This window comes from Emydura macquarii, unplaced genomic scaffold (genome assembly GCF_026122565.2).
Source record: "Emydura macquarii macquarii isolate MOO-44397 ecotype Brisbane River unplaced genomic scaffold, CSIRO-AGI_Emac_v2 contig_6, whole genome shotgun sequence".
Lineage (NCBI taxonomy): Eukaryota > Metazoa > Chordata > Testudines > Chelidae > Emydura > Emydura macquarii.
In genome coordinates, this window is record NW_027130143.1 from 882,226 (window position 1) to 906,652 (window position 24,427).

The following is a 24,427-nucleotide window of genomic DNA, read 5'->3' on the forward strand; positions in this document are numbered from 1 at the left end:
TGGGGCTGTCTGCACCTGGCAAACGCCCAGAGCACTGGACTCAGCACAGCAATGCATCTTCAGCAGGGGTTTGTAATTACTGAATGAAGAACCAACTGGCGCATGGCAGAGGTCCTGCAGAAACTCCTGGGCCACTGGGAAATCATGGGAGAAACCAGGACTGGCTTGGTAGACCTGGGATACAAAGTCACTGTACTGTAACACAAAGAACAAAGGACCCTCAGTCTCCTGGGCGCTGTGCCTGCACTGCCATGCATTAGAGCCAAAGGCACGCTAGGAGCCCGTCAGAACACAGCCAGGCTGTGCAGCTGCCCTGACGCTGCCCTCTGCCTTCCCTACCCATGAGCATAGAGTAGACATGCAAAGCGATGCAATCACTGCGGTGTCTGTACTTCGAGGTAACTTAGATTTGCAGTGTAGACTTGTCCTGAGGCCTGCCTGAAAGGCGCTACCGCCAAACCAGCGAGGCTGGGACAGGCACTATCCCACCGAGGCCTTTGAAAGACAGCTCTTACTCACAGCTCTGAGGTGACGTGCAGGGGGCAAGGGACACCATGGCAGTGTGATGGGGGCAGAGAGGCGCAAGCAATCACTCTGTAGGGAGGAGAGCTGCTTCCCTCCCTGCCTGGCACCCAGCCGAGCTGTGGGAAGCATCACTCTACGGAGGGGAAGCAAAACACTTCTCCCCTTAACGCCATTTTCCTGCTGTGTTTAACCAACGTTTTGGCTGAGATCAGTGTCCTGGGCCTTTACCCGCTCGCCAGGCAGGCCCTTCCCTTGGCCTGTTCCTGACCTGCTTCTGTGTAAGCGGTAACTGATCACCCACTTGTCACTCTGCTGCAGAAGGGAAGGAGGGGCAGGGGGCAGGGAGCAGAGAGCTCTCCTATGGGGGCAGTGGGTGGGGAGCTCTCCTATGGAAAGGAGCCTGCATGCAGCAGAGGCCAGGGTCTCCCACTGGGACACTGGACTCCACTGGGCCAGCTGAACAGTTAAGCCCCCTCAAAAAGGCCTGTCAACTTAAGCCCTAGGGCAGCATCTCATCAGCTTCCCGGGGAACAGCAACTGGCTCCCCAGCGCGACCCTCACCCTGACAGCCTGCAGGAACAGACACTAACCACTCAGGAAAGAGTCTGCCCAGGCATGTAACACCTCCCCATCACCAGAGGCAGCTTTGTGGAGAGCTCAGTGAACACCTTGCTCCAGTCCGTGGGGAGGGGCTGTCACAAAAGCAAGCAGAGCAGCACGATGCAGAAGGAATGTGAGGGAGATGGGCCGAAGAGGGAATTTTCTGTAATACTTTTATGTCTGATATGCATGACGTGACCCTGGCAGACCAGGAGCCAGCTCTTGCCAAGGCTGCAGGTGTCAGCGGAGCACTGACAAATTCATAGCTGGAAACCAGACCAGCTCACCGGTACGTTAGTAGTGGGCAAGATGGGTGTTGTGAGGAGGTGTTCAGTGGTCAGCTTCTATGGAATGCTTGCAAGTTGCTGCCTGCATTCAGCTCCTGGTAACGTGTGTGTCCCGTGCTACGAGGTGCTATGTCTGTTTTGTTTTATAACTGTAAAAATGCTTGCTCTGACCCTGTGAACCCAGTCAGGAGGAGCGTCCCCCACCCATCCGGAAGGACTGTCCAAATGAATGGGGCGCTGTGGAACATCAGGATATAAAGACTGGGTTACTGGCCCTCTCATGCAGGTGCTAAGTCCCATCAGCCTGAATACTGGCAGAAGGGAATAAAACTTACTTGACTGGGTACTGATACGCAGCACATCAAGTGACAAAGGGTTAAAATGCTGCCCCTGGAGGAAAGCAGGAGACACAGAGGGGGACCCTGAGCTGCGTGGGCCCTGGACTGGACTGGCCTGACCAGAGAGGGGGACCCCGAGCTGGGCAGGTCATGGGCTGGGCTGGGCTGGCCTGGCCGCAGAGGGGGACCCTGAGCTGGGTGGGCCGTGGGCTGGCTGCTGTGACCATCCCTACATTCCAGCACTGAACATGCTATAGTGATTTTTTATTGCTCCCTCTCCTCCTGCCCATATCCAAGCACCTGCCAGACCCTGTCTTTGCTTCCTTTAGTACCTGTCCAAACGTCACTACATATCCTCCATCCTGACTGCTCAGAGCCTGGGCCAGACCGTGCCCATCACGCTGGCTGGATTGGGGGGGCATTTATTATATTATTTAACATCAGTGTGTCAAAATCATAATAATTCATATGATATGCCGTGCCAGGTACCGTTAGAAAGGCTATAATGTGCTAAGTAAGATGGTAATGTTTATGTTCACGCATGTTCACACGTGCTCCCCCATGGAGCTGATGGGCAGGATCCCCTGGGAGGCTAATGTGAGGGGGAAAGGAATCCAAGAGAGCTGGCTGTATTTGAAACAAACCGTATTGAGGGCACAGGAACAAACCATCCCGATGTGCAGAAAGAATAGCAAATATGGTAGGCGTCCAACTTGGCTTAACAAAGAAGTCTTTGGTGAACTTAAACACAAAAAAGAAGCTTACAAGAAGTGGAAACTTGGTCAGATGACTAGAGAGGAGTATAAAAACGCTGCTTGAACACGCAGGAATGAAATCAGGAAGGCCAAAGCACAATTGGAGTTGCAGCTAGCAAGGGACGTGAAAGGGAACAAGAAGGGTTTCTACAGGTATGTTACCAACAAGAGGAAGATTAGGGAAAGTGTGGGCCCCTTACAGAATGGGGGAGGCAATCTAGTGACAGAGGATGTGGAGAAAGCTGAGATACTCAATGCCTTTTTTGCCTCTGTCTTCACAGATAAGGTCAGCTCCCAGACTGCTGCACTGGGTGGCACAGAATGGGAAGGAGGTGAACATCCTGCAGTGCTGAAGGAACAGGTCCAAGACTATTTAGAAAGATTGGACATACACAAGTCCATGGGGCCAGATGCAATGCAACCGAGGGTGCTGAGGGAGTTAGCTGATGTGATTTCAGAGCCGTTGGCTATTATCTTTGAAAGCTCGTGGCAACAGGGGGAGGTCCCTGAGAACTGGAAAAAAGCAAATATAGTGCCCACCTTCAAGAAAGGGAGGAAAGAGGATCCAGGGAACTACAGACCAGTCAGCCTCACCTCAATGCCTGGAAAAATCATGGAGCAGGTCCTCAAGGAATCCATTTTAAGGCACTTGGAAGAGAGGAAGGTGACTGGAGAACAGTCAGCTTGGATTCACCAAAGGCAAGTCATGCCTGACCAACCTGATTGCCTTCCATGAAGAGGTGACTGGCTCTGTGGATGTGGGGAAAGCAGTGGACGTGATATACCTTGACTTTAGCAAAGATTTTGATATGGTCTCTCACAGTATTCTTATCAGGAAGTTAAAGAAGTATGGGTTGGATGAATGGACTATAAAATGGATAGAGAACTGGCTAGAACATAGGGCTCAACGAGTAGTGATCAATGGCTCCATGTCTAGATGGAAGCCGGTCACAAGCAGAATGTCCCAGGGGTCGGTGCTGGGGCCGGTTTTGTTCAACATCTTCATTAATGATTTAGAGGATGGGGTGGATTGCACCCTCAGCAAGTTTGCAGATGACACTAAGCTGGGGGGAGTGGTAGATACCCTGGAAGGTAAGGATAGGATACAGAAGGACCTAAACAAACTGGAGGATTGGGCCAAAAGAAATCTGCTGAGGTTCAACAAGGACAAGTGCAGAGTCCTGCACTTTGGACGGAAGAATCCCATACACAGCTACAGACTGGGGACTGACGGGCTAGGCAGCAGTTCTGCAGAAAAGGACCTGGGGGTTACAGTGGATAAAATGCTGGATATGAGTCAGCAGTGTGTCCTGGTTGCCAAGAAGGCCAATAGCATATTGGGCTGCATTAGTAGGAGCATTGCCAGCAGATTGCGGGAAGTGATTATTCCCCTCTATTCAGCATTGGTGAGGCTGCATTTGGAGTATTGTGTCCAGTTTTGGGCCCCCCACTACAAAAAGGATGTGGACAAGTTGGAGAGAGTCCAGCGGAGGGCAACAAAAATGATTGGGGGCTGGAGCACAAGACGTATGAGGAGAGGCTGAGGGAACTAGGCTTGTTTAGTCTGCAGAAGAGAAGAATGAGGGGGATTTGATAGCAGCCTTTAACTACCTGAAAGGGGGTTCCAGGGAGGATGGAGCTAGGCTGTTTTCAGTGGTGGCAGATGACAGAACAAGGAGCAATGGTCTCAAGTTGCAGTTGGGGAGGTCTAGGTTGGACATTAGGAAAATCTTTTTCACTAGGAGGGTGGTTAAGCACTGGAAAGGGTTACCTAGGGAGGTGGTGGAATCTCCATCTTAAGAGGTTTTTAAGCTGCGGCTTGACAAAACTCTTGCTGAGATTATTTAGCTGAGGTTAGTCCTGCTTTGAGCAGGGGGTTGGACTAGATGACCTCCTGAGGTCCCTTCCAACTCTATCATTCTATGATTCTATGTGTTATGTGTGTAATGAGAGTTATGGCTATGTTTGATATATCTGTATTTCAAATTGTGCTGTGTCTGGGCGACACCCCAGACGGGATGGCTGCAGCACTAGCCTGCTTAATGGCCCATTAAGAAATTCACAGGTGCATAGAGTTTAAATAACTGATCTCTTTAGTGGACCTAGTGGCTGATTGGGAGCCAGAGATGGAAATGCTGTAAAGGGGGCTGTGTATGTTTTTATTTTGGCTTCTTGATAACCAGTGTGAGGAATCAGAAGCACCGTTTGTGGCTGGTTGGGAAGCCTGACTTCAGTGTTACCCACCAGTGCTGGGAGAACCTGCTCTCCTTTTACAGCCTGCCCTGACCTTGGCATTTTCAGGTGGCTGCCCTAGGCACGGACGGGTCACAGTGCCCATTGCCCGCAACTCTCAATTACCGCTCCCCTCCCCACCTCCTTCCTCTTCAGGCCCTGCAGAATGCTGCTGTTAGGATCCTCCTCCCACCGCCGCTCCCGCCATATCCGTCCCCAGCCCCCCATTCCAATTTCCTCACCAGTCCCCACTCCCCTCTGCATCCAGCTCATGTCCCGCAGCCTCCCCTCCAGGCTCTGCACAGTCCCACCCCACCCGCATCTCTGCTCTCAGCTCCTGATGCTACCTGCAGCCCTCTCCATCCTCCTGCCTGAGCCCTGCATAGCCTTCCCCATGCTGCCCTACGGGACTGGCGTTCACTCCCGCCCGGGGCGTCTGTGCCATCTCAAAGGGCTGGTCCCCCGAGGATCGGAGTGGAGGGACAGGCAGGACCTACCTGATGAGAATGTCACAGGCTTGAGGTTCATGGAAATCCCTCTTCATCAACCTGGGGGTGAGAACATGCAGAAAAGCACTGGATCAGTAATATGCAATGCCCCTTGCACCAATCCCGCAGCCGGCCAGCTCTCCGAAGGGGGCTGTGCAGAGAGGCAGAAGGATGGCCCGTCCCTGGACAGCAGGGCTCTGTCGGGCAGGGTGAGTATCCATCATCAGCATGGGATGGCCCCAGACCCCAACCCTCGCCCTGTCTGCCCTGCCTACACACCGAGCGGGAGTGGGAAGAGAGAGCAGAGTGTCCCTAGCGTGGGGAGGTGGGAGCAAGCCCCCAGCCCCATTGTGCTTCCCAAGGGAATGAGGAAACCTGCACCAACCCACTGGGGATGGGCAGAGCCCCCAGCACAGCCCTCTGGCCCAGCCTGGAGCTGCCGAGGCGCCAGCACGCCCTTTGGCCAGGCGATCCAAGGCAGCAGGCGGACCTAGAGCAATCAGCATGGACTGTCACTCTTCCCCAGGCCGAGGTCCGCGCCCGGCAGGGCAGGGTATGCAGCTGCTGTGGTGGCCCGGGGGGCAGAGCATATCTGGCACGACAGACCGAGAGCACAGTGAGCGGGCCTGGCCTACCGCATTGCCCGGGGCAGACACTGGAGGTCTCTAGCAGTGACCTGGCGTCCGGCTCCGCAGACGCCTCCCAGCTCACTGGGCCAAGCTGGCTGGCACTGCCATGTGCCAGGCTCCCCGGCACAGACGTGTCCCCAGAGAGCAGCTCACCCAGCTGAGAACATCAGCAACGCCAAGAGAAACCTCCAGCTCTGCCTGCTGGCTGCGCGCACCCCCACCACCCAAAGGGGATGCAGCCTCAACAGACCCCGGCCCCCAGGAGATTCACCAGCTAACAGCAGCCAGCCAGGCGGAGAGGATAGCGCAGCCTTAATGCCTCTGTCCCTCTCCTGAACTGGAAACTCTCCCTCGCTTCTCATTAAAGAGCCTTTCTGGGTGAGCGGCTGAACTGGCTGCTGTGTGGTAGAGAGTTAAAAATGTATGACGTGGGATTTCACCACACGTTGCCTGTTGTGTTGCAACTCACACGCAGCAGCAGGTGCAGCAGGTGCAGGGGGCTGCAGGGGAAGGTGGGAACAAGGGAGCTGGGAATTAAAAGAACAAAGGGTGATGGACAAATGGGGCAAAAAATACAGAATCGAAAATATCCGTGCAAGAGCCATGGCATGAGGGAGCAGAGAGCTACTGCGAGCCAGGACTCTCTGCGCAGGAGGCCGCACAGGGAGTGGGGTATGATCCTGGCTCCAGAGCACAGAGCGAGGGCTCAGTGTGGGGGCTGGGAGGGTCCCGCTCCAGAGCACACAACATGGGGTCAATGCGGGGGATGGAGCCACGAGGGGCTCCCTGCAGACGCTCAACCAGGCCTTTAACAATTGATAAGTTTCACTCTAGAATCCATTGGCGGAGAAATCACAGGAACTGAAATATTTAGTGCACTATCTTTGTGCTTCTCCGCAGCATGACACAGCCCCTGCCATGACGTCTATGGCCCAGCTGTAACCACCCTCCCTTCCCACTGCTAGCTCAAGGAAGAGCCCTTGGGAGTTCCAGTACCTACAGGAGTTAAAACAACCACCACTATTTATGTAGGCCCTAACAAAAACAATGCGGTGTGTGCTCAGGCCTCCCGGCGGGCGTGGCTGCACCCAGTGAAGCAGGAAACTTTCCTGGGCCTGGGCGGTGAGGTCCTGTGGGACCCAGGCCTGGCAAGGACAGGGGCTGGGATTCAGAGCTTTGCAACCCGCCCCAAACCTGACAAGACCCAACTGCAAGTCTCTGCTCACAGCCTGCTGCCCCTGGGGCCAGTGCAGCATGGGGGAAGGGTCCGGCCCAGCTCCAAGGACAAGGCATTGGCAGCGCTGACTCAGGGCTGGGGAAAGGGTCAGGTCTGGCTTGGGTGGGGTCCAAAAATGACTCAACCCACTCAGGCTCAGGTCAGGTGTTTTCAGATCTGGGTCGGGATTTAAAATGAGGCCCGGGCAGCCGTTTACTGTGATTCACGTGCCTGGGAAACATCGGTGCATGAGACACACTGCCCTGCTAGGGCCTGGGAACAAGGACTTCAGCTCTTGGTGACTGCGAGCAGGGACCCCCCCATCCTGGCTGCAGCCAGAAACAGCCCTGCAGCAACAGGGCTGGCCCGGGGACCAGGGACCCCAGAGCTGGGCCAGCGGGAGCAGCAGCCGCAGCCGCAGCTGATGAAACTGCAGTGAAAGCGTTAAGGGCAGGCGTGAGGGCACCTCTCCCTTCTTCCCTCTTAGCCCCAGTGCAGTCCAGGCTGGCCCTGCCCCGCCCCACGCCCTCACTCACAGGGAAAGCCCAGCACAGCTTCCACCTGTTTGCAGAACTGGAAAATGCCTCTCCGGCTGACGCTGATGACACTGATGAGGGAGCTGGCTGCAGAGCAGGGAATCCCCTGCCCGGCCTGATAAAGGCATTGCTTGGCTGTGGCACAGCCATTTCCTACAGCATCGGCGCCAGGGTACAGCCCTTGGGAGCTGTCTCAGCTCCAGGACCACAATGGGCAGGGAGCAGGGCGGGTCCAGCTGGCTGCCCAGCTCGCCCTCTGACACACTGCCTCCCACCGGCCCTGGGCAAACAGACCTATAGCAAGGAGGCAACAGGACCACCAGGAGAGTGAGAGAGGAGTTAAAAACAGGAGATCTGAGTCCGAATCCAGTCCTGCCTCCAAGGCTCTGCAGGCCCCTGCTCCTCTGTGCAACGGCCTCCCCTCAGCCCCCCATTTTACACAGAGACTGTGACCCTGACCCCCTAGGGCCATGAGCATTGGGTATACACAAATGCCCCTCTCCCCACACCTAACACTGCTCCCGCAGGGAATCCTAGCCCGAGGGAGCCCTTCCCCATGGGTCCTCAGCAGTCAATGTTGCTCTCAAAGGACAGATAATGAATCTGCAATTATCAATGGCAAAACCCAGTGAAGTCACCTAGTCCATCATGATTTATCCAGAATACGGGGTTCTAAATGAACTGTGTCAATTCAGGAAAGGTCCCTAGCTGTTACCGTAGAAGCTCAGTGAAGATCTCTGTTCAATGTGCAGCTGTGGTCAAAAAAGCAAAGAAAATGTCACGATGCATAAGGAATAGGATGACGTATATAATAATGTCATAATATAAACCAATGGTGCAGCTTCATCTGGACACTGTGAGCTGTCTAGCTCTTCCCATCTCAGAAAAGATACTGAAGAATCAGAAGGGTGCAGAGATTGGAGAGGAGAATGAACGAAATTCTGGAAAAGCTCTCCTCCAAAGAGAGATTGAAAAGATAGGGATTGCTATGTCAGAGAGGAGACAAATGAGAGGAGAGATCTATAAAACAACGACTGGGATAGAGACGGGAGATTGGAAATGTCTGTTCTCTCTGTCTGATAGCACAAGAACAACAAGAGGACATGCAATGAAATTCAACACTGATAAAAGGAAATGTTTTCATACAATGGGTAGTTTGCCTGTGGAACTCATTGCCACAGGAAGTTACTGAGGTCAAAAATTTAGCAAGATTCAAAAATGGATTGGATGCTTATATGGATAACAGGATAATCCAGAGTTACAGTTTTAGGTGACAAATCTAAGAAACTGTCCCAGATTGAGGTGTCAAAGAGGAGGTTTTGGAACAAATCTATACATTAAACAGTAATAAGTCATCAGGACCAGATGGGATTCACCCAAGAGTTCTGAAGGAATTTAAATATAAAATTGCAGAACTACTAACTGTGGTATGTAGCCTATCACTTAAATCAGCCTCTGTTCCAGATGACTGGTGGATAATTAATGAAACACCGATTTTAAAAAAAGACTCCAAAGGTGATCCTGGCAATTATAAGATGGTAAGCCTAAATTCAGCACCAGTGAAATTAGTTGAAACTATTGTAAATAACAGAATTATCAGACACATAGATAAACACAATTTGATGAGGAAGAGTCAACATGGCTTTGTAAAACGAAATCATGCCTCATCCATCTATTAGACTTCTTTGAAGGGGTCAACAAACACGTGGACAAGGGTGATCCAGTTGATATAGGGTACTTGGACTTTCAGAAAGCCTTTGACAAGGACGCTCGCCAAAAGCTCTTAAGCAAAATGAGCAGTCATGGGATAAGAGGGAAGATTCTCACATGGATCAGTATCCAGTTAAAAGACAGGAAACAAAGGATAAGAATAAATGGCCAGTTTTCACACTGGAGACAGGGAAATAGCGGTGTCCCCAAAGGGGTTTGTATTGGGACTAGGACTGTTCAACATATTCATAAATGATCTGGAAAAAGGGGTAAACAGTGAGGTGGCAAAATTGCAGATGATACAAAATTACTCAAGATAGTTAAGTCTGAAGCTGACTGTGAAGAGTTACAAAGGGATCTCACCAAACTAGGTGACTGGGTAATAAAATGGCAGAGGAAATTCAATTTGATAAATGCAAAGTAATGTACACTGGAAAACATAATCCCAACTATACATGTAAAATGATGGGGTCTAAGCTAGCTGTTACCACTCAAGAAAGAGATTTTGGAGTCATCATAGTTAGTTCTCTGAAAACATCTGCTCAATTTGCAGTGGTGGTCAAAAAAGCTAACAGAAAGTTAGGAAAGGCATAGATAATATGACAGAAAATATCATAATGCCACTAAATAAATCCATGGTACACCCACACCTTGAATACTCTGTGCAGTTCTGGTCACCCCATCTCAAAAAAGATACACTAGAATTGGAAAAAGTACAGATAAGGATGAGAAAAATGTTAAAGGGTATGGAACAACTTTTATATAAGGAGAGATTACAAATGCCTGAGACTGTTGATCTTAGAAAAGAGACAACTAAGGCAGGATATGATAGAGGTCTACAAAATCATGAATGGTGTGGAGAAAATTAAGAAGGAAGTGTTATCTACCCCTTCACATAACACAAGAATCAGAGGTCATCTAATGAAATGACTAGGCAGCAGGTTTAAAACAAACACAAGGCAGTACTTCCTCACACAACACACGGTCACTCTGTGGAACTCACTGCCAATGCCAGGGAATGTTGTGAAAGCCAAAGGTATAACTGGGTTCAAAACGGAACTAGATAAGTTCATGGAGGACAAGTCCATCAATAGCTGTTAGCCAAGATGGGCAGGGACACAAGTCCATGCCCGTGGTGTCCCTAAACCTCTGACTGCCAGAAGCTGGACTGGATGCCAGGGGGTGGATCACTTGATAAAGTGCCCTGTTCTGTTCACTTCCCTTGAGGCAGCTGGCACCGGTCACTGTTGGAAGACAGGACGCTGGGCTAGCTGGACCATTGGCCTGAGTCAGTGTGGCCGTTCTTATATTCCTAATTAATGCTGACAAGTTTTGGAAGGGACATTGAACCTCCTGCTTCAAGTCTTCAGCCAAACTCCAACTCTTAGAGACCACAGTGAGATCTTCATGGGGGCAGACTATCTCCCATCTGTTCCTGCAGGGTTCTTACACCCTCCATCCGTCCATGGAGGCTGAGCCCACCTGGCCTTTGCTAACAGACGGTTCCCCACACATGCCTCAGAGGATGGGGATCCCCTCCAGTCTGACAGATCCCACTGCTGCTGCCCAGGGATTGCAGCCAATGCCCTTGGTGCAGCACAAATAACACCTCCGTCCCCGACATGTGCATCAGGCTCTGGACTCCCTCTGACAAACTGGGCCCCGTTAGGCACCAGGTTTGATTCAAAGTTACCAAAGAAGCTATATGGCCCTGTGGAACATGGTGACGGCTGAATATGCATTAAATGTTGTCAAAGGTATTAATCTGCAGTGGCGGTGATTTCAGAGATAAATTAAATGCTCAAAAGGTTAGCATCTCCTCAGAACCACGGAGGCGAACGCAGCCCTGCTAACCAGTGAAGGAGATTTATGAGTTTATTATTGGAGTTGATAGATTAAACTCTTCAGAGGAGAATAAATTATGCAGATGAGCTATGATGTACTTAGATTGAAACGTATGCTGTTTGTTTTCAAGGCATTACACCTTTAACTCTCCAAGGACCGGCCTGTCAGCAGAGGCAGGCAGCCCGAGTGTGCAGCTCAGCTCATGCAGGTCTGGCAGGGAATCAGGCACTTTGTTCTCGCACAGAGACTTTACCTTGTCGGTCTTTTACTATGCACAAGAGGCAATTGGCCTGAGGTGGTTGCTGATAGCATCTGCCTATGGCTTGCTAGACCCCCCGGGGCTGCCAGAGGCACTCACTGGACAGCGCCCGACAGTCATCCATTTATTTACAAACTGCAGGCGGGTTCACAATTTCCATGCCTACTTCTCGTCTGTCCTGACCCCAAGAAACTCTGTCTCTGACCCCTTTCAGGGCCACACTCATGACTGCTTCCTCTCTCTGATACCAGCAAAGACACACACAGCTGCAACCAGTCAATGCTTCAGCCCCTGCATTCAGGATCAGTCTCCAGTGAAACCCATCTTGCTCAGGACTAACCCTGTGGCCAATGCCTTGGGTGGTGGCTTCTATCGTTTCTGCTCTCTTACTCCATAAAGCAGCCAACTGCTTCTTCCATGTACCCTGAATGAAATGTGGCAAGCACACCCACCAACTTCAGTGCGGTCTGTGACTGCCCACAGATCACAGACACTAGCAAACGGCCACCAACACTCTCATCGTAACAGCATCATGAGAACAGGGAGAATGCAGGGCAAAGCAGGCTTGTGCCTCGGCCTTGAGCCACAGATCCCAGTGCTCAGCAACCTCCAACATAGCCGAAAAGGGGCCAGGCTTAGCTGACCACCTGCACTGGAGCAAGGAAGCCAGAGAGAAGAGTGCACGTGGCATGAGATGTGCACTGGGTCCAACTGTCCTGCATCCTCCTGCAGGCCAGACTATTCCACCCGGTGCTGCCGCATCGAGCCTGCAGCTCCTGGCTGAGCTAGAGCATCCTTTAGGAGACTCCCAGTCGTGACTCAAAGATTCCAAGTGACGGGGACTCCAGCATGTCCTCGCAGAAGCTAATCCAGCAGCTCCTCACCCACACTGTGAAAACCCTGCGTCTAGCCCCAGTTTAAACTCTGATTCAGTAACCCCCGGCATTCCTGCGAGGTCACTGCCTCTGTGAGGGGAGCACAGCCCCCTCTCCTCTGCCACCGGAGCCAATAAACCCTGGCCAATGGGACTATTCCAGGACACGGCCCCTGACTGCCAGGGACAACTGCAGCCAACATGCTTCCCACTGGGGAGAGCTCTCATCCAAGCAGACTCCCTGGGCTGGGACTTACCTCCCCAGTGCTGGCCAGAGTGTAAGCCGGTCAGACCCACATGGAGGTGTGTACTGGGCCGCCTGTGACTGGTGAGTGTAGAGAACGGCTGGTAGGCCCGTGGCCCCATCAGACCCAGGAATCTGCCAGTGTCCCCGAGACAAGCAGCAGCCTGCCCAGCACTCAGAACAGTATCAGAGGCAACATCCTGGCCAACTGCTCATTGTCCCTCATCCCCTTCTCCAGCGACACCCTAGAGCAAGGCAGACCAATGAAGATGGGGCCGTGATGCCGCCTACCTGTCCAAACACACCCAGGACACTAGAACCAGGCAGAAAGTGGAAAAAGCCTTTTCAGGTGACAGCTCAAGGAATAAACAAAAAGCTGATGCCAAAAGCCAAGTCCCAGGAGCAGGCCGCACTTCCCACCTTCATGCAGGGTCCAGACTCCCCTGTCCTGGGGCCTGGTCTTATTGGCACAAACATTACCAGCATCATACAGCATCCAGCTCACACCTTCTCCCCTGGCGTGGCTGCTGCTAGAGCTCCTCCTCCCAGACTGCTCAGCCCACACCCTTGAGCCTCTCCGCCTCAATTCCAAGATTAGCTCTCCCCAGAGACAAAGGAGGACAAGGCACTCACCTGCAGCAGCAAGTCACTTGGCATCTCCTAGGTGGGTCAATATTTGCTGGCAATATTTGCACCCAAGGCCAGGGAGGCTATGGGCTGCCCTGCAGAAATCTGTGCTACACGCGCCAGACATCAGCCTCCCCCAGATCAGAAGAGGATGCCCCAGCCCTCTTGGCTGGAGCTGGCTTCCGTCCCAGTCTGAACAATAGCTTTCTGGACTGAGTGCTTACGGGGGCTGCAGCTTTTCCTGCCATTCTTTGCACTCCCTGGGGGGGTCTATAAAAAGCAGAAGGATCCAGTCTAGGAAAGTCAAACCACTCCTTAAATGAGCTAAGAATATCAGCCCCTACCCGAGTGAGAGACCTGAAGGCTCCAGGGCTGGAAGTGAGCATTGGGAAGATGCAGCACAGCCCAGAGCCTAACACCTGCATCCTGGGGCGCAGGAGAGCATTAAAGCCAGCTGCCTCTTCCGTTATTGGAGTGTCCAAGTCTGCATTCAGCTGGGGAAACAGTCCTTGTTCCTCACCCCCATTTCCCACCGTACTGCCATGGGCTTCACAGCAATCCACCCTGCACTGGGACCAAGCGGAGAAAGAGTAGCCAAAGTACAAGCTCCTCCTGAAGTTAACAGCCCCGGAAAGCGGGGAACTGAGAGAGGAACACTCTGTGGTGATGAGTCATTGCTGGGGGAAACCCATGCAGCCCCTGGACAGGAAGAGGTCGTGCCGCATGGGGAGAGGACTCGCTGGAACGGGAAGCTCCTTACCATGCAGGCACAGGCTCAGCACAGTCCCTGTTCCCAGCCAACCTCCACGTCCTGCTGCCACAGCCACGGCCATATGTAAAACTCCAGCGAGCTACCAACGCAGAGATACACCGTCACTCAGAGGAGAGTTCACTGAAGCCGGGAAAACTATCTCAATATTTAATGATACAGCAGAGTCTCCTGATTAGCCTGCTTCTCATATTATGCGGCGCCATCCCCCTCAGGTGCCTGTGACAAGGAGCTGGGGCAGATTATTTGTAAGGGTTTGCACAGACATTTGACTATCAGGAAGGGTTGAAAATAACCTTGTGGAGCTTTCCCCTGTGCACTACATGGCAGTTCCCCCGCCCAGAATGATCCCTGTGATCTCTGGTCCCACACTGCTGACCGGAGCCAAGCCACCACTGAACCAGAATGTTTGCCTGTTGCCAGAGTTACAGACTCAGCTGCACCTCCGGCCAGGACAGCAACTTGCTTTCCAGACTCTTTCATGGATTATTCATAGATTCTAAGGTGTAAAGGGAGCATGTGATCATCTGGTCTGATCTGTCTAGCACAGGCCAGAGAGCTGCCCCGAAACAATTCCTCTTTGAACCAGAGCAAATCTTGAACCAAAGCATCCAGTCTTGATTTACAAGTTGCCTACGCTGAAGGCTGCACAACCTCCCCCTTGTGATGAATGCACCACTTCGGCCCAGTGTCCCAGACACACTGCACAAGGAGCTGAAACAAGCTTCCTGCCCAGTGAGGTACACCCTCCACCCAGAATGCCCGGCAGCAGCCTCTGCCCATGGCAGCCCCTCTCGTGCCCAGAATGCACTGCAGCAGCCTTTTATTTCTGTTGGTTTCTGTCACTATTGCGGGCCCTGGACTCTTAAGCTGCTGCACAGGGGACTGGAGCGGAAGAGCCCAATCCCGGGCCCAGCCATGGTGTGCTCAGTGTCAGCACAGGGTCTGTGCAGGGACAGTTCTAGCCACCGGGGCTCTACTTCATCCCCAAGGTTGCTTGGGACCAATTCAACCTTGGAGTAAATTACTGTAGCCTTGGGGCTGCTCTAACTTATGCTGGCCGGAAACAGCCTCAAGGGGCTGTCAGCTAGTAGGGCTCACTGGCTGAGGATGACCCATATCAATGGAAAATCCGAGGAGACGATGGAAACCACCGATGGCTAGAACATTGACACCTAGAAATCAACGACCCTGAGGAAGGAAGTTTCTTCCCCCTCCTCTCACAGAGAGGCTGAGCAGAGGCCATCTTGGGATCACAGGCCTGAGAGGTGACAGACAGGGCTTTTGGGAGAGGTTGGGTTGGTCTCCCTGGGACAGACAGAGGGACAGGGTCTGAAATGGAGTCCAGAGCAGCTTGGATAGTGGGTGGCATTGGCTTGAGCAGATGGGCTATGCTTTAACCTTTTATTCTCTGTGCTAACTTGTGTTCCAGTCCGCTATAAACTGGACTGGTTTGAAAAGGCTCCCTGGGGTCACTGCAAATACTTGCTGAGGTGCTGGGGTCCCCAAAGAGGGTGAAAGCTTCTGATCAGGAGTCTGTCTCAGCTGAACTAGCCAGGCAGAGCTCACAGGGGAAGCAGGAGGGCTGGAGCCCAGAAGCTCAGTCTAGGAGGCAGTGAGGATCCGTGGCTGGCTCTGAAGGAAAAGGAGACCCCTTGGGGTCTGGCACACTGAGGGGCTCCTCCTACAAGCTGGGGCGTAGCACCTGTGGATCCATGACGTACATTGTCCTGTTCCAGTTGCCTCACTGGCTCTCATTCCCCTTCTGCATCAAGCTTGCATGCCTGATTCTCCCCTGGCGGCTCTGTAGGAAGGGAGCTGGCACAAAGCCACCTGGAGGGGTGAGCATGTGACTGTCTGACAATGGCGAACCAGTCTCCTCTGGGCCCTTCCCACGTCAATGGGCTGGAACTAGAGCCGGGGCTGTGCACGCTGGTGGCAGCTCCAATCCCCATCTCAGCAGAGGTCGCCTGACGTCTCTGGGGGGACACTGGCATGCCACACCCAGCATCTTCCCCTCTGCATACGTGATCTCAGAGATCAGAGGAGCCCCCACACCTGGTACTGCACAGACGTGCTGAGCTCAGCGAGGGGGCCATACCCTCCTTTACCACTGCCCCACCTTCCCATAACACTGCGCCAAGAGGAGCAGGAGACCCAGCTTCAGGCCCAGTCAGCCCTGGGCTCTCCCCTCCACTGCTCCATCACTGGTCTCTAGTCAGAGCCCTGCAGGGCCCTGGTGCCAGTCAGGGGGACGGGCCCAGAGCAGCTGCACAGCTAACGGCCCTGGCTCCGTTCGAATCCAGAGCAGCTCAGAAGAGAACCACAGATTTGAAGACCAGGAAGGTCAGTTCGGATCAGCCCAGTCTAGCTTTCTGCAATGCATAACCCAGAGAGCCTACCCAGTGACTCCTGCCTCCCGCCTACAACTCTTGGCTGGGATTGACAGCTCAGCACGCATCTGACACTGCGGTAATGAGAACCCTTCACTCAGCTCAGAGGAACAAAGCCCTGCCTGTCACACTCACACACACACAGTAGCGCACGCACAACCCCAGCACACAGGCACACACACGCACATACCAGCATGCAGGCACACACACACACACATGCCCAAACCTCACCAGCTCACACCCGGAAGCACACACGCACACACCCACAGCCCAAGCGGTATGCTCACTGACAGTCCTGTACTGACAAACTCCAGCCACAGTCACGTACTAGCACACGCCAGGGGCGTAGCTAGCCATGTGACGTGCACACAAATGCACCCTGCCCACGGCCTGCTAGTGCCCAGTCGCACAGCAGCCTGACACGCAGGGCCCAAGGAAAAAGCGGCTACTTCCCTGTCCTGTCCCTGTGGTGCTTTGAGATGGGTGGCACAGTCCCTGCCACTTCAGGAGAATGCATGTCCAACGCACCAAAGCAAGAGGCGCTCTCCATAGTGGTACCCACTGGGGGAAGTGTCCTTTAAGCACATGCATCTTTCGCACACTCATGCTTCCAGCAGAGGGTATGAAAGCAGAGCCAACCCTCCCTCAGTTCCTTCACACTGGAGCCCAGGACATATACGCCAACGTAGAGGGGAAAGAGGGTGGGTCGTGGAATGGACCTGTCCAACATGTCTCAAAGAACATGGGGGAGTAACCACTTTCAACTCTTCGAGTGACTTCACATGTCCACTGTACATTAGAGGACACACAAACAGTTCAGGATGGAGGAGCGTTTCAGAGTCTATCTGAGCAAGGACTGCACCACAACTGTCTCAAATCTAGCATCAGCTCTCGTGGCTTGGGAGAGAGCATAATGGCTCGTGAAAGAATGCACCAGTGACCAGGTTGTAGCTCTGCATACGTCACTGATGGGCACCTATCCAAAACTGCCAACACCCCCTGAGCCCTTGTTGAGTGTGCAGAAACTCTCCCAGTGGAGGTCCTTTAGCAGTGTCAGAGCACAACAGAATCCAGGATGCAAGCCAGAAAGGTATTCTCTGCGACAAGACAGGTTGTCCCTTCATTTTATCAGCAAAGGAAACAGACAGCTGAGGCGACCCTGTTAACTGCTTAGTCCTGCCCAGATATAAGGCTAAAGCCCTGCGCCTGTCCAAAGTGTGAAGCTTCACTTGGTCCTTATATGAGTGAGGTTTCAGGAAAAAGGTTGGTAAATATTATCCTATGTAGACTGTGGACACAAATATAACTTGCTGTTATAACACATTGTATATGGAGTCTGCTATCTCTCCTGGTGGAAGGAATAGCTACCAGGAATGTTACTTTCATGGAGAGAGGCAGAAAAGACCCCATAGCCATAGGCTCAAAATCTGACCATATTCATACCAACAAAACCAAATGCAGGCCCCCGGGGAGGTGTGGGGTCTGTACCAGAAGAAAGTGCCTGTCCAATCATTTAAGAATCATACAGTCATAAGGTTGCAAAATACAGCCTACCCTCTGTAATGGAAGGAATGCAGAAATTGCCGTCAGCTGAACCCTCAGAGAGCTGCTAGAGAGCCCTTGTTCTTTAAGGCAGAGTAACTAATCCAATGAGCCAGCTGAGGAGAAGACTGTACAGGAGGCAAACCCCACTGCTGGGCCCACACCAAGAAAAGTCTCCATTTCATCATGTAATTATACCTGGTGGATGGTTTTCTGTGGCTTACGAGACTGTTCTGAACCTCCAGGGGACACTCAGTCTCTGGAACTGGCAACCACGGAACCTCCAAGCTGTCAGGTGGAAGCTGGAAGGTTGGAGTGCAGCATCTGGCTGTCGTTCTGCGAAATTATGTCTGTGACTTGAGAGAGGGTCATGGAATCATGGATGGAAAGATTCAAGAGGTCAGTCTGGCAAGGAAGGAGGACAGAGCTCTGCTGCTCTTGGTTGAAGAAAAGCCTGGTTGCACAGGAAGCAGTACTGACTTGTCTTTGTTGATCAACAGGCCCAAGGAATGAAAGAGGGACTGGATCTTCTCAATGCTGACCTCCATGTGATACCTGGATCGTCCGCATACCAATCAATCATCCAGGCGCAGGAATACCTGGTGCCTGCCCTCCTGAGAGGTACAGCCACCACTGCCATGCACTGTGTGGAGACTCAAGGGGCTGAGGACAGACTGAACAGGGGGGCTGTGAATTGATAATGGACATTTGCCTCGATGATCCTGTGGCTCTGGAGGACAGCCAGGTGTAAGAAAGTGTCCTTTATGCTGAGGGCAGCATGCCATTCATCGGGAGAGGATAACAGCGGCTCAGGTAATCATGTGAAACTTTATCTTTGTTATGTACTTGGTCAGGTTTCGCAGATTGAGAATAGGTCTGAGGCCTCCCTGGGCCATTGGAATGGGAAAATAGCGGGAATAAAATCCCTTCCCCCAGTGCTAGGAGGCACCTGTCCTACAGCCTCTGGTTGTAAAAGAGACTGCACTTCTTGAATGGGAACAGGCCTGAGAAGGGACAGGGGTGGGAGGCGTGGGGGAACAGTGACAAACTGCAGAATCTAACCCAACCCCACAGTGCTTAGCACCCAATAATCAGTTGTAAAGTGGCTCCAGGCACCTAGGAAGTGGGACAACCTGCTGCCAGAGAGCAGGAGAGAGAGCAGATCACAAGATGGTCGCTGGCCTTGATGAAGGAGTCAAACAAACTGTTTTGCTGTCGTGGGCTATCTCCATGGAGCTAAAGCAGGAGGAGGAGTGGGCAGTCTCCCTCTTTGGGATTTATGGCACCTCTTCATGTGCTCTGGCCGCCTGGGTGGTTAGGAGGGGTACCTCTGCTGAGTCTGAGCATGAAACTGCTTCCTCTTAGGACCTGGGGTGTAACTGCCCGGAGACTTAATGGTAGAAGACCTAGAGTCCTCTAGGAAATGCAGCACTTTGTCCATTTTTCCCGAAAACAAATTAGGAGCCTCTAATGGGAAATCCTCAGTCATCTGCTGGACCTTAGCTGCTATTCAAGATGACTCCTGCTGAGAGGAGTGTCGCATTGTGACCGCAGATGCCTTCACTTTTGCCACAGAGTCTGCACCATCCACAGCCGACTGAGGCAAGGTTGTGGTTACTAGACAACATTTATTAAGTGTGAGCTGATATTCTTGCTTAGCCTCATCTGGCAGTTGTCGATTAATTTAGCTATATTGTCCCAAATGGAGAAAGCATATCTGGTCAAGAAAGCCTGATGGTCTGCAATTCTAAATTGTAACCCTGAGGTTCAATACATTTTTCTATCAGAAATATCAAGCCTTTTTGATTCTTTATCGTGATGGGTAGATTTGGAACGTCTGTCATGGGATTTCTCGCTGAGTGCAGTCACCACCAAAGAACGCAGAGTGGGGTCCATGTAGAAGTATTTGGGACCATAGGTTGGCATTCGTACCCTAATCTCCCCTCTGTTCTCGCAGCAGTGGGTGAACAAGATGCCAGGGTTTGTCACAATTTTCTGTGGGCTCCTCCAAGATCGCTTCACTAACTGGCAGAGCTATTCTACCAGGCCCTGAAGTGTACAAGATATCGACTTATTTATGTTGATTGCCCTGCACACCAAGGGGGCTGGCTACTTTTTTCATAACTCTTGATAGGTCATATAATCATCTTGAATCCAGGAAGATGACTCCAACACTATCGCTTCATCAGGAGAGGACAAAGATGTACTCAGGGGTGGCTGTACAGGATGGTGCACTGGTGGTTGTAATTAGGTTATATCAGCTGGGCCCAGATATGACTGTAAAACTTCTGATTCTTGATGGGTACCAAGGTTGGAACTTGGATTGGCACAGAGCATGACGCTTTGCCTTGGAGAAGATATGAATATTCAAGGCAGTGGAGAAGCTCAAGAAGTTGGGGGCATGCCCCACAGATTCCAGAATGGCCACTGATAAGGTACTAGGTCCCAATTATAAGTGTCCCATGGTTATATCCCTGGATCTACTACTGTGGGAGCATCAGTACCAATGTCAGTGCCAGAGTCGATGACTCTACGTGAGTGGCCAAGGAAGCATGTGGTACTGGGGAGTGCCTTGCTCTAACTTTGATACCCAACTTGCTCCTGGAAGGTCACAGAATCACAAAAATTGGATTGGAAGGGACTTCAGTAGATCATAGAATCATAGAATCATAGAGTTGGAAGGGACCTCAGGAGGTCATCTAGTCCAACCCCCTGCTCAAAGCAGGACCAACCCCAACTAAATCATCCCAGCCAGGGCTTTGTCAAGACGCAGCTTAAAAACCTCTAAGGATGGAGACTCCACCACCTCCCTAGGTAACCCATTCCAGTGCTTCACCACCCTCCTAGGGAAAAACTTTTTCCTAATGTCCAACCTAGACCTCCCACACTGCAACTTGAGACCATTGCTCCTAGTTCTGTCATCTGCCACCACTGAAAACAGCCTAGCTATCTGCCCTGGGACCCACTTTTAGGTAGTTAAAGGCTGCTATCAAATCCCCCCTCATTCTTCTCTTTTGCAGACTAAACAAGCCCAGTTCCCTCAGTCTCTCCTCATAAGTCTTGTGTTCCAGCCCCCTCATCATTTTTGTTGCCCTCCGCTGGACTCTCTCCACTTTGTCCACATCCTTTCTGCAGTGGGGGGCCCAAAACTGGACACAATATTCCAAATGCAGCCTCAACAATGCCCAGTAGAGGGGACTAATCACTTCCCGCTATCTGCTGGCAATGCTCCTACTAATGCAGCCCAATATGTTATTAGCCTTCTTGACAACCAGGGCACACTGTTGACTCATATCCAGCTTCTTATCCACTGTAATCTCCAGGTCCTTTTCTGCAGAACTTCTGCCTAGCCCGTCAGTCCCCAGTGTGTAGCTGTGTATGGGATTCTTCCGTCCTAAGTGCAGGACTCTGCACTTGTCCTTGTTGAACCTCATCAGATTTCTTTTGGCCCAATCCTGCAATTTGGCTAGGTCACTCTGTATCCTATCCCTACCTTCCCAGGTATCTACCACTCCCCCCAGCTTAGTGTCATCTGCAGATTTGCTGAGGGTGCAATCTAATCATCTAATCCTGTTACGCATTTCGGCCTTGGCATTCTGTTACTCAGTGGCAGTGTACTGTGCTCCAGTAGGGACTTGCTCATCTCACACAAAGATGATCGACGTACAACTTAATTCCTCCATGCATATTATTTCAGGCACACTTAAATCGACTCCTCTACCATGGTTACCTGTTCTCTGTGATACTGTCTGCCCAGTGTTCACAGAGAGGAAAGCATAGCAAAGCTTGTGATGAAATTGCTTGATATGCCACATCTACTGTTAATTAAAGGCTTGTTTAATCTTCCACATGGTCATCCACTCTCATGTCACCTGTTGTGGGTAAGTTTACCGGGTGAGAGACTTACAGTAGACGATGCATGGCAAACTTCATGGTCTTCAGAGAAAGTGACAAATAATTATCCTGTCTTGGACTCTACTCAACGTCAACCTGGGTTGATTTACTGCAAAGGCATTGGTGCCCTCTGAACCAGTTTCGCATCAGACATGGAATTTGTGCTGCAGCAGAATTTCGATGGCGTTTTAGAGACAGTGCACTATGTCAATGTGGGCAGCCACAAACCATGACACATATTGCTGAGGACTGCAAAATGACTCAACTTCCTGGAAGTCTTGGTGCCTTGAAGATCGTTGATAAGAACACTGTGGCTCGGCTTGAACAGATTGTGTATCCCAAATAAATAAATGTCGTCCAGTGCTCTGTACTGAGGCAGAACTAAGTATTATCTAGACCAGCCCTGACAGATGTTTGTCTATCCTGTTCTTCAAAACCTCCAGTGAGGGAGATTCCACAACCTCCCTAGATAATTTGTTCCAGTGCTTAACTACCCTGACAGTTAGGAAGTTTTTCCTAATGTCTAACCTAAATCTCCCTTGCCGCAATTTAAGTCCATTGCTTCTTGTCCTGTCCACAGTGGTTAAGGAGAACAATTTATCACACTCTTTATAATAAGTCTTTACGTACGTGAAGACTGTTATCGTGTCCCCCCTCAGTCTTCTCTTCTCCAGACTAAACAGACCCAATTTTTTCACTCTGTCCTTGTAGGTCATGTTTTCTAGACCTTTAATAATTTTTTATTGCTCTCCTCTGGATTTTCTCCAATTTGTCCACATCTTTCCCGAAGCATGGGGCCCAGAACTGGATATAATACTCCAGTTGAGGCCTTATCAGTGCTGTGTAGAGTGGAAGAAATACTTCTCTTGTCTTGCTTACAACATTCCTACTAATACGTTTCAGAATGAAGTTCGGATTTTTTGCAACAATATTATATTGTTGATGCATATTTCGTTTGTGATCCTCTACAACACCCAGATCCTTTTCTCCAGTACCACTTCCTAGACTGCCATTTCCCATTTTGTATGTGTGCAATTGATTATTTCTTCCTAAGTGCAGTACTTTGTATTTGTCCTTATTGAATTTCATCCTGTTTATTTTCAGACCATTTCTCCAGTTTGTCAAGATCTTTTTGAATTTTAATCCTGTCCTACGAAGTGCTGGTGATCCCTCCCAGCTTGGTATCATCCACAAACTCTGTCAGTGAACTCTCTATGCCATTATCCACCTCATTTATGAAGATATTGAACAGAACTTGACCCAAGACAGATCCCGGCAGGATCCCATTCAATATACCCTTCCAGCTTGCCTGCGAACCATTGATAACTATTCTTTGAGCATGGATTTCCAATCACTTGTGCACACACCTTACAGTAGGTTCGTCTAGGCTATGTTTCCCTAGTTTACCAGGCACTGGGATCTCCTTGATGAGGAAGGTCTCTTGCGATGCAGATTGTCTGACTTCTGCCTCTTGTGCAGCACCAGACAGAGAATGCTGCTTCCTTACCAAATCCCCAGAACTGCACTGTCCAGAGGAGCCCTCTCAGAGACCTTGGAGTTGGTGGCTCTGAGTACAAGTGGCTGAGTTCTTAGGGAGGGTGTAGTGCTGCTTCCATCAGCAGATGTCGAAGACTGGCCTCTCTGCATTTCTTCATCCTAGTTTTGAGCTTCCTGCAGATCAGGCCCTTACCCCAAACATGTGCCTCTCCGAAACACGTTAGGCTATTGGAGTGTGGATCATTGACTGGCAGAGATTTATTACAGCCAGAGCAGTATTTCAATTCTGGGTCTTAGGCACATCCTGGTAATAAGAGTCAATGACACGAAGTAAAATATTCAAATATCAAAACAATAAAACAAAAAGACAATTGAGTACCACTGCCTAAGACTAATGCTAAATCAGCTCTTCTAACTCTCTACAGCAGTTTAAAGACATTTTCTCTGAGAGAAAAGAGAACTTGTGTGACAAGACACATATGCGCCAACTACCGATCCCGGCTAATGAGATGGAACTGAGGGAGGTGAGGGCAGCATCTCTCTTTATACAATTGGCTAGCGGCATGAGTGTGCAGAACAATAGCACCAGAACCTTGGTAGAAGTGGGGACCACGAGGCCCTGCCCCTCCCTGTGCCCCCGCTTCCTGCCCCTCCTCATCCCCCTGAGGCCCCACCTCCTGGCCAGGCTAGAAGCTGGAACCAGGCAGTGGTAAGAGCTGCCTGGGAGCCTGGGCTGCTGTGGGGAGCCCCAAACCCTCCACCTACCATAGGCGGCATGCCCCGGAGGCAGGGACATGGGCACACAGGCCCCCTGCCCAGGCAGTTGGAGAGTCCTAGGCTCCCTGGGCGGCTCTTACCACAGCCCGGCTCTGGCTTCTGGCCTGGCCAGGGGGTGGGGTCTTGGGAGGAAGAGGAGGAGCAGGGCCACGGAGAGGGGCTGGGCCTCATGGTGAGAGGGGAGCCAAGGGCCACCTCAGCCCCCCACCAGTACGAGGCTGGTGCCACCAGCAGAGGCTGTGCTTCACGGTAGGGCAGCTAATCACCTGGTCAGCTCTTAGGCCACGAAGTACAGCCCATCGGTGGCACTCGGTGCCTGCCCGAGGCTTGCAGTTTGGGGGGGCAATGTGGCCCCCTCCCCCCAACTATGCCCATGTTAAAAAGTGGGGA

At 51.5% G+C, this 24,427-nt stretch overlaps 1 protein-coding gene across 2 annotated transcripts in view; it reads right to left on the bottom strand.

The window, feature by feature from the left end:
- The window catches only part of SHANK3 (SH3 and multiple ankyrin repeat domains 3), a 663,543-nt gene that overhangs the window by 631,278 nt on the left and 7,838 nt on the right, over positions 1–24,427 (bottom strand). For both annotated transcript variants that reach the window (XM_067548257.1, XM_067547515.1), the window contains exon 2: positions 5,235–5,285. In XM_067548257.1, the coding sequence (XP_067404358.1) occupies positions 5,235–5,265 (31 nt within the window). In that variant the 5' untranslated portion in view covers positions 5,266–5,285. The remainder of the gene's footprint in view (positions 1–5,234; positions 5,286–24,427) is intronic.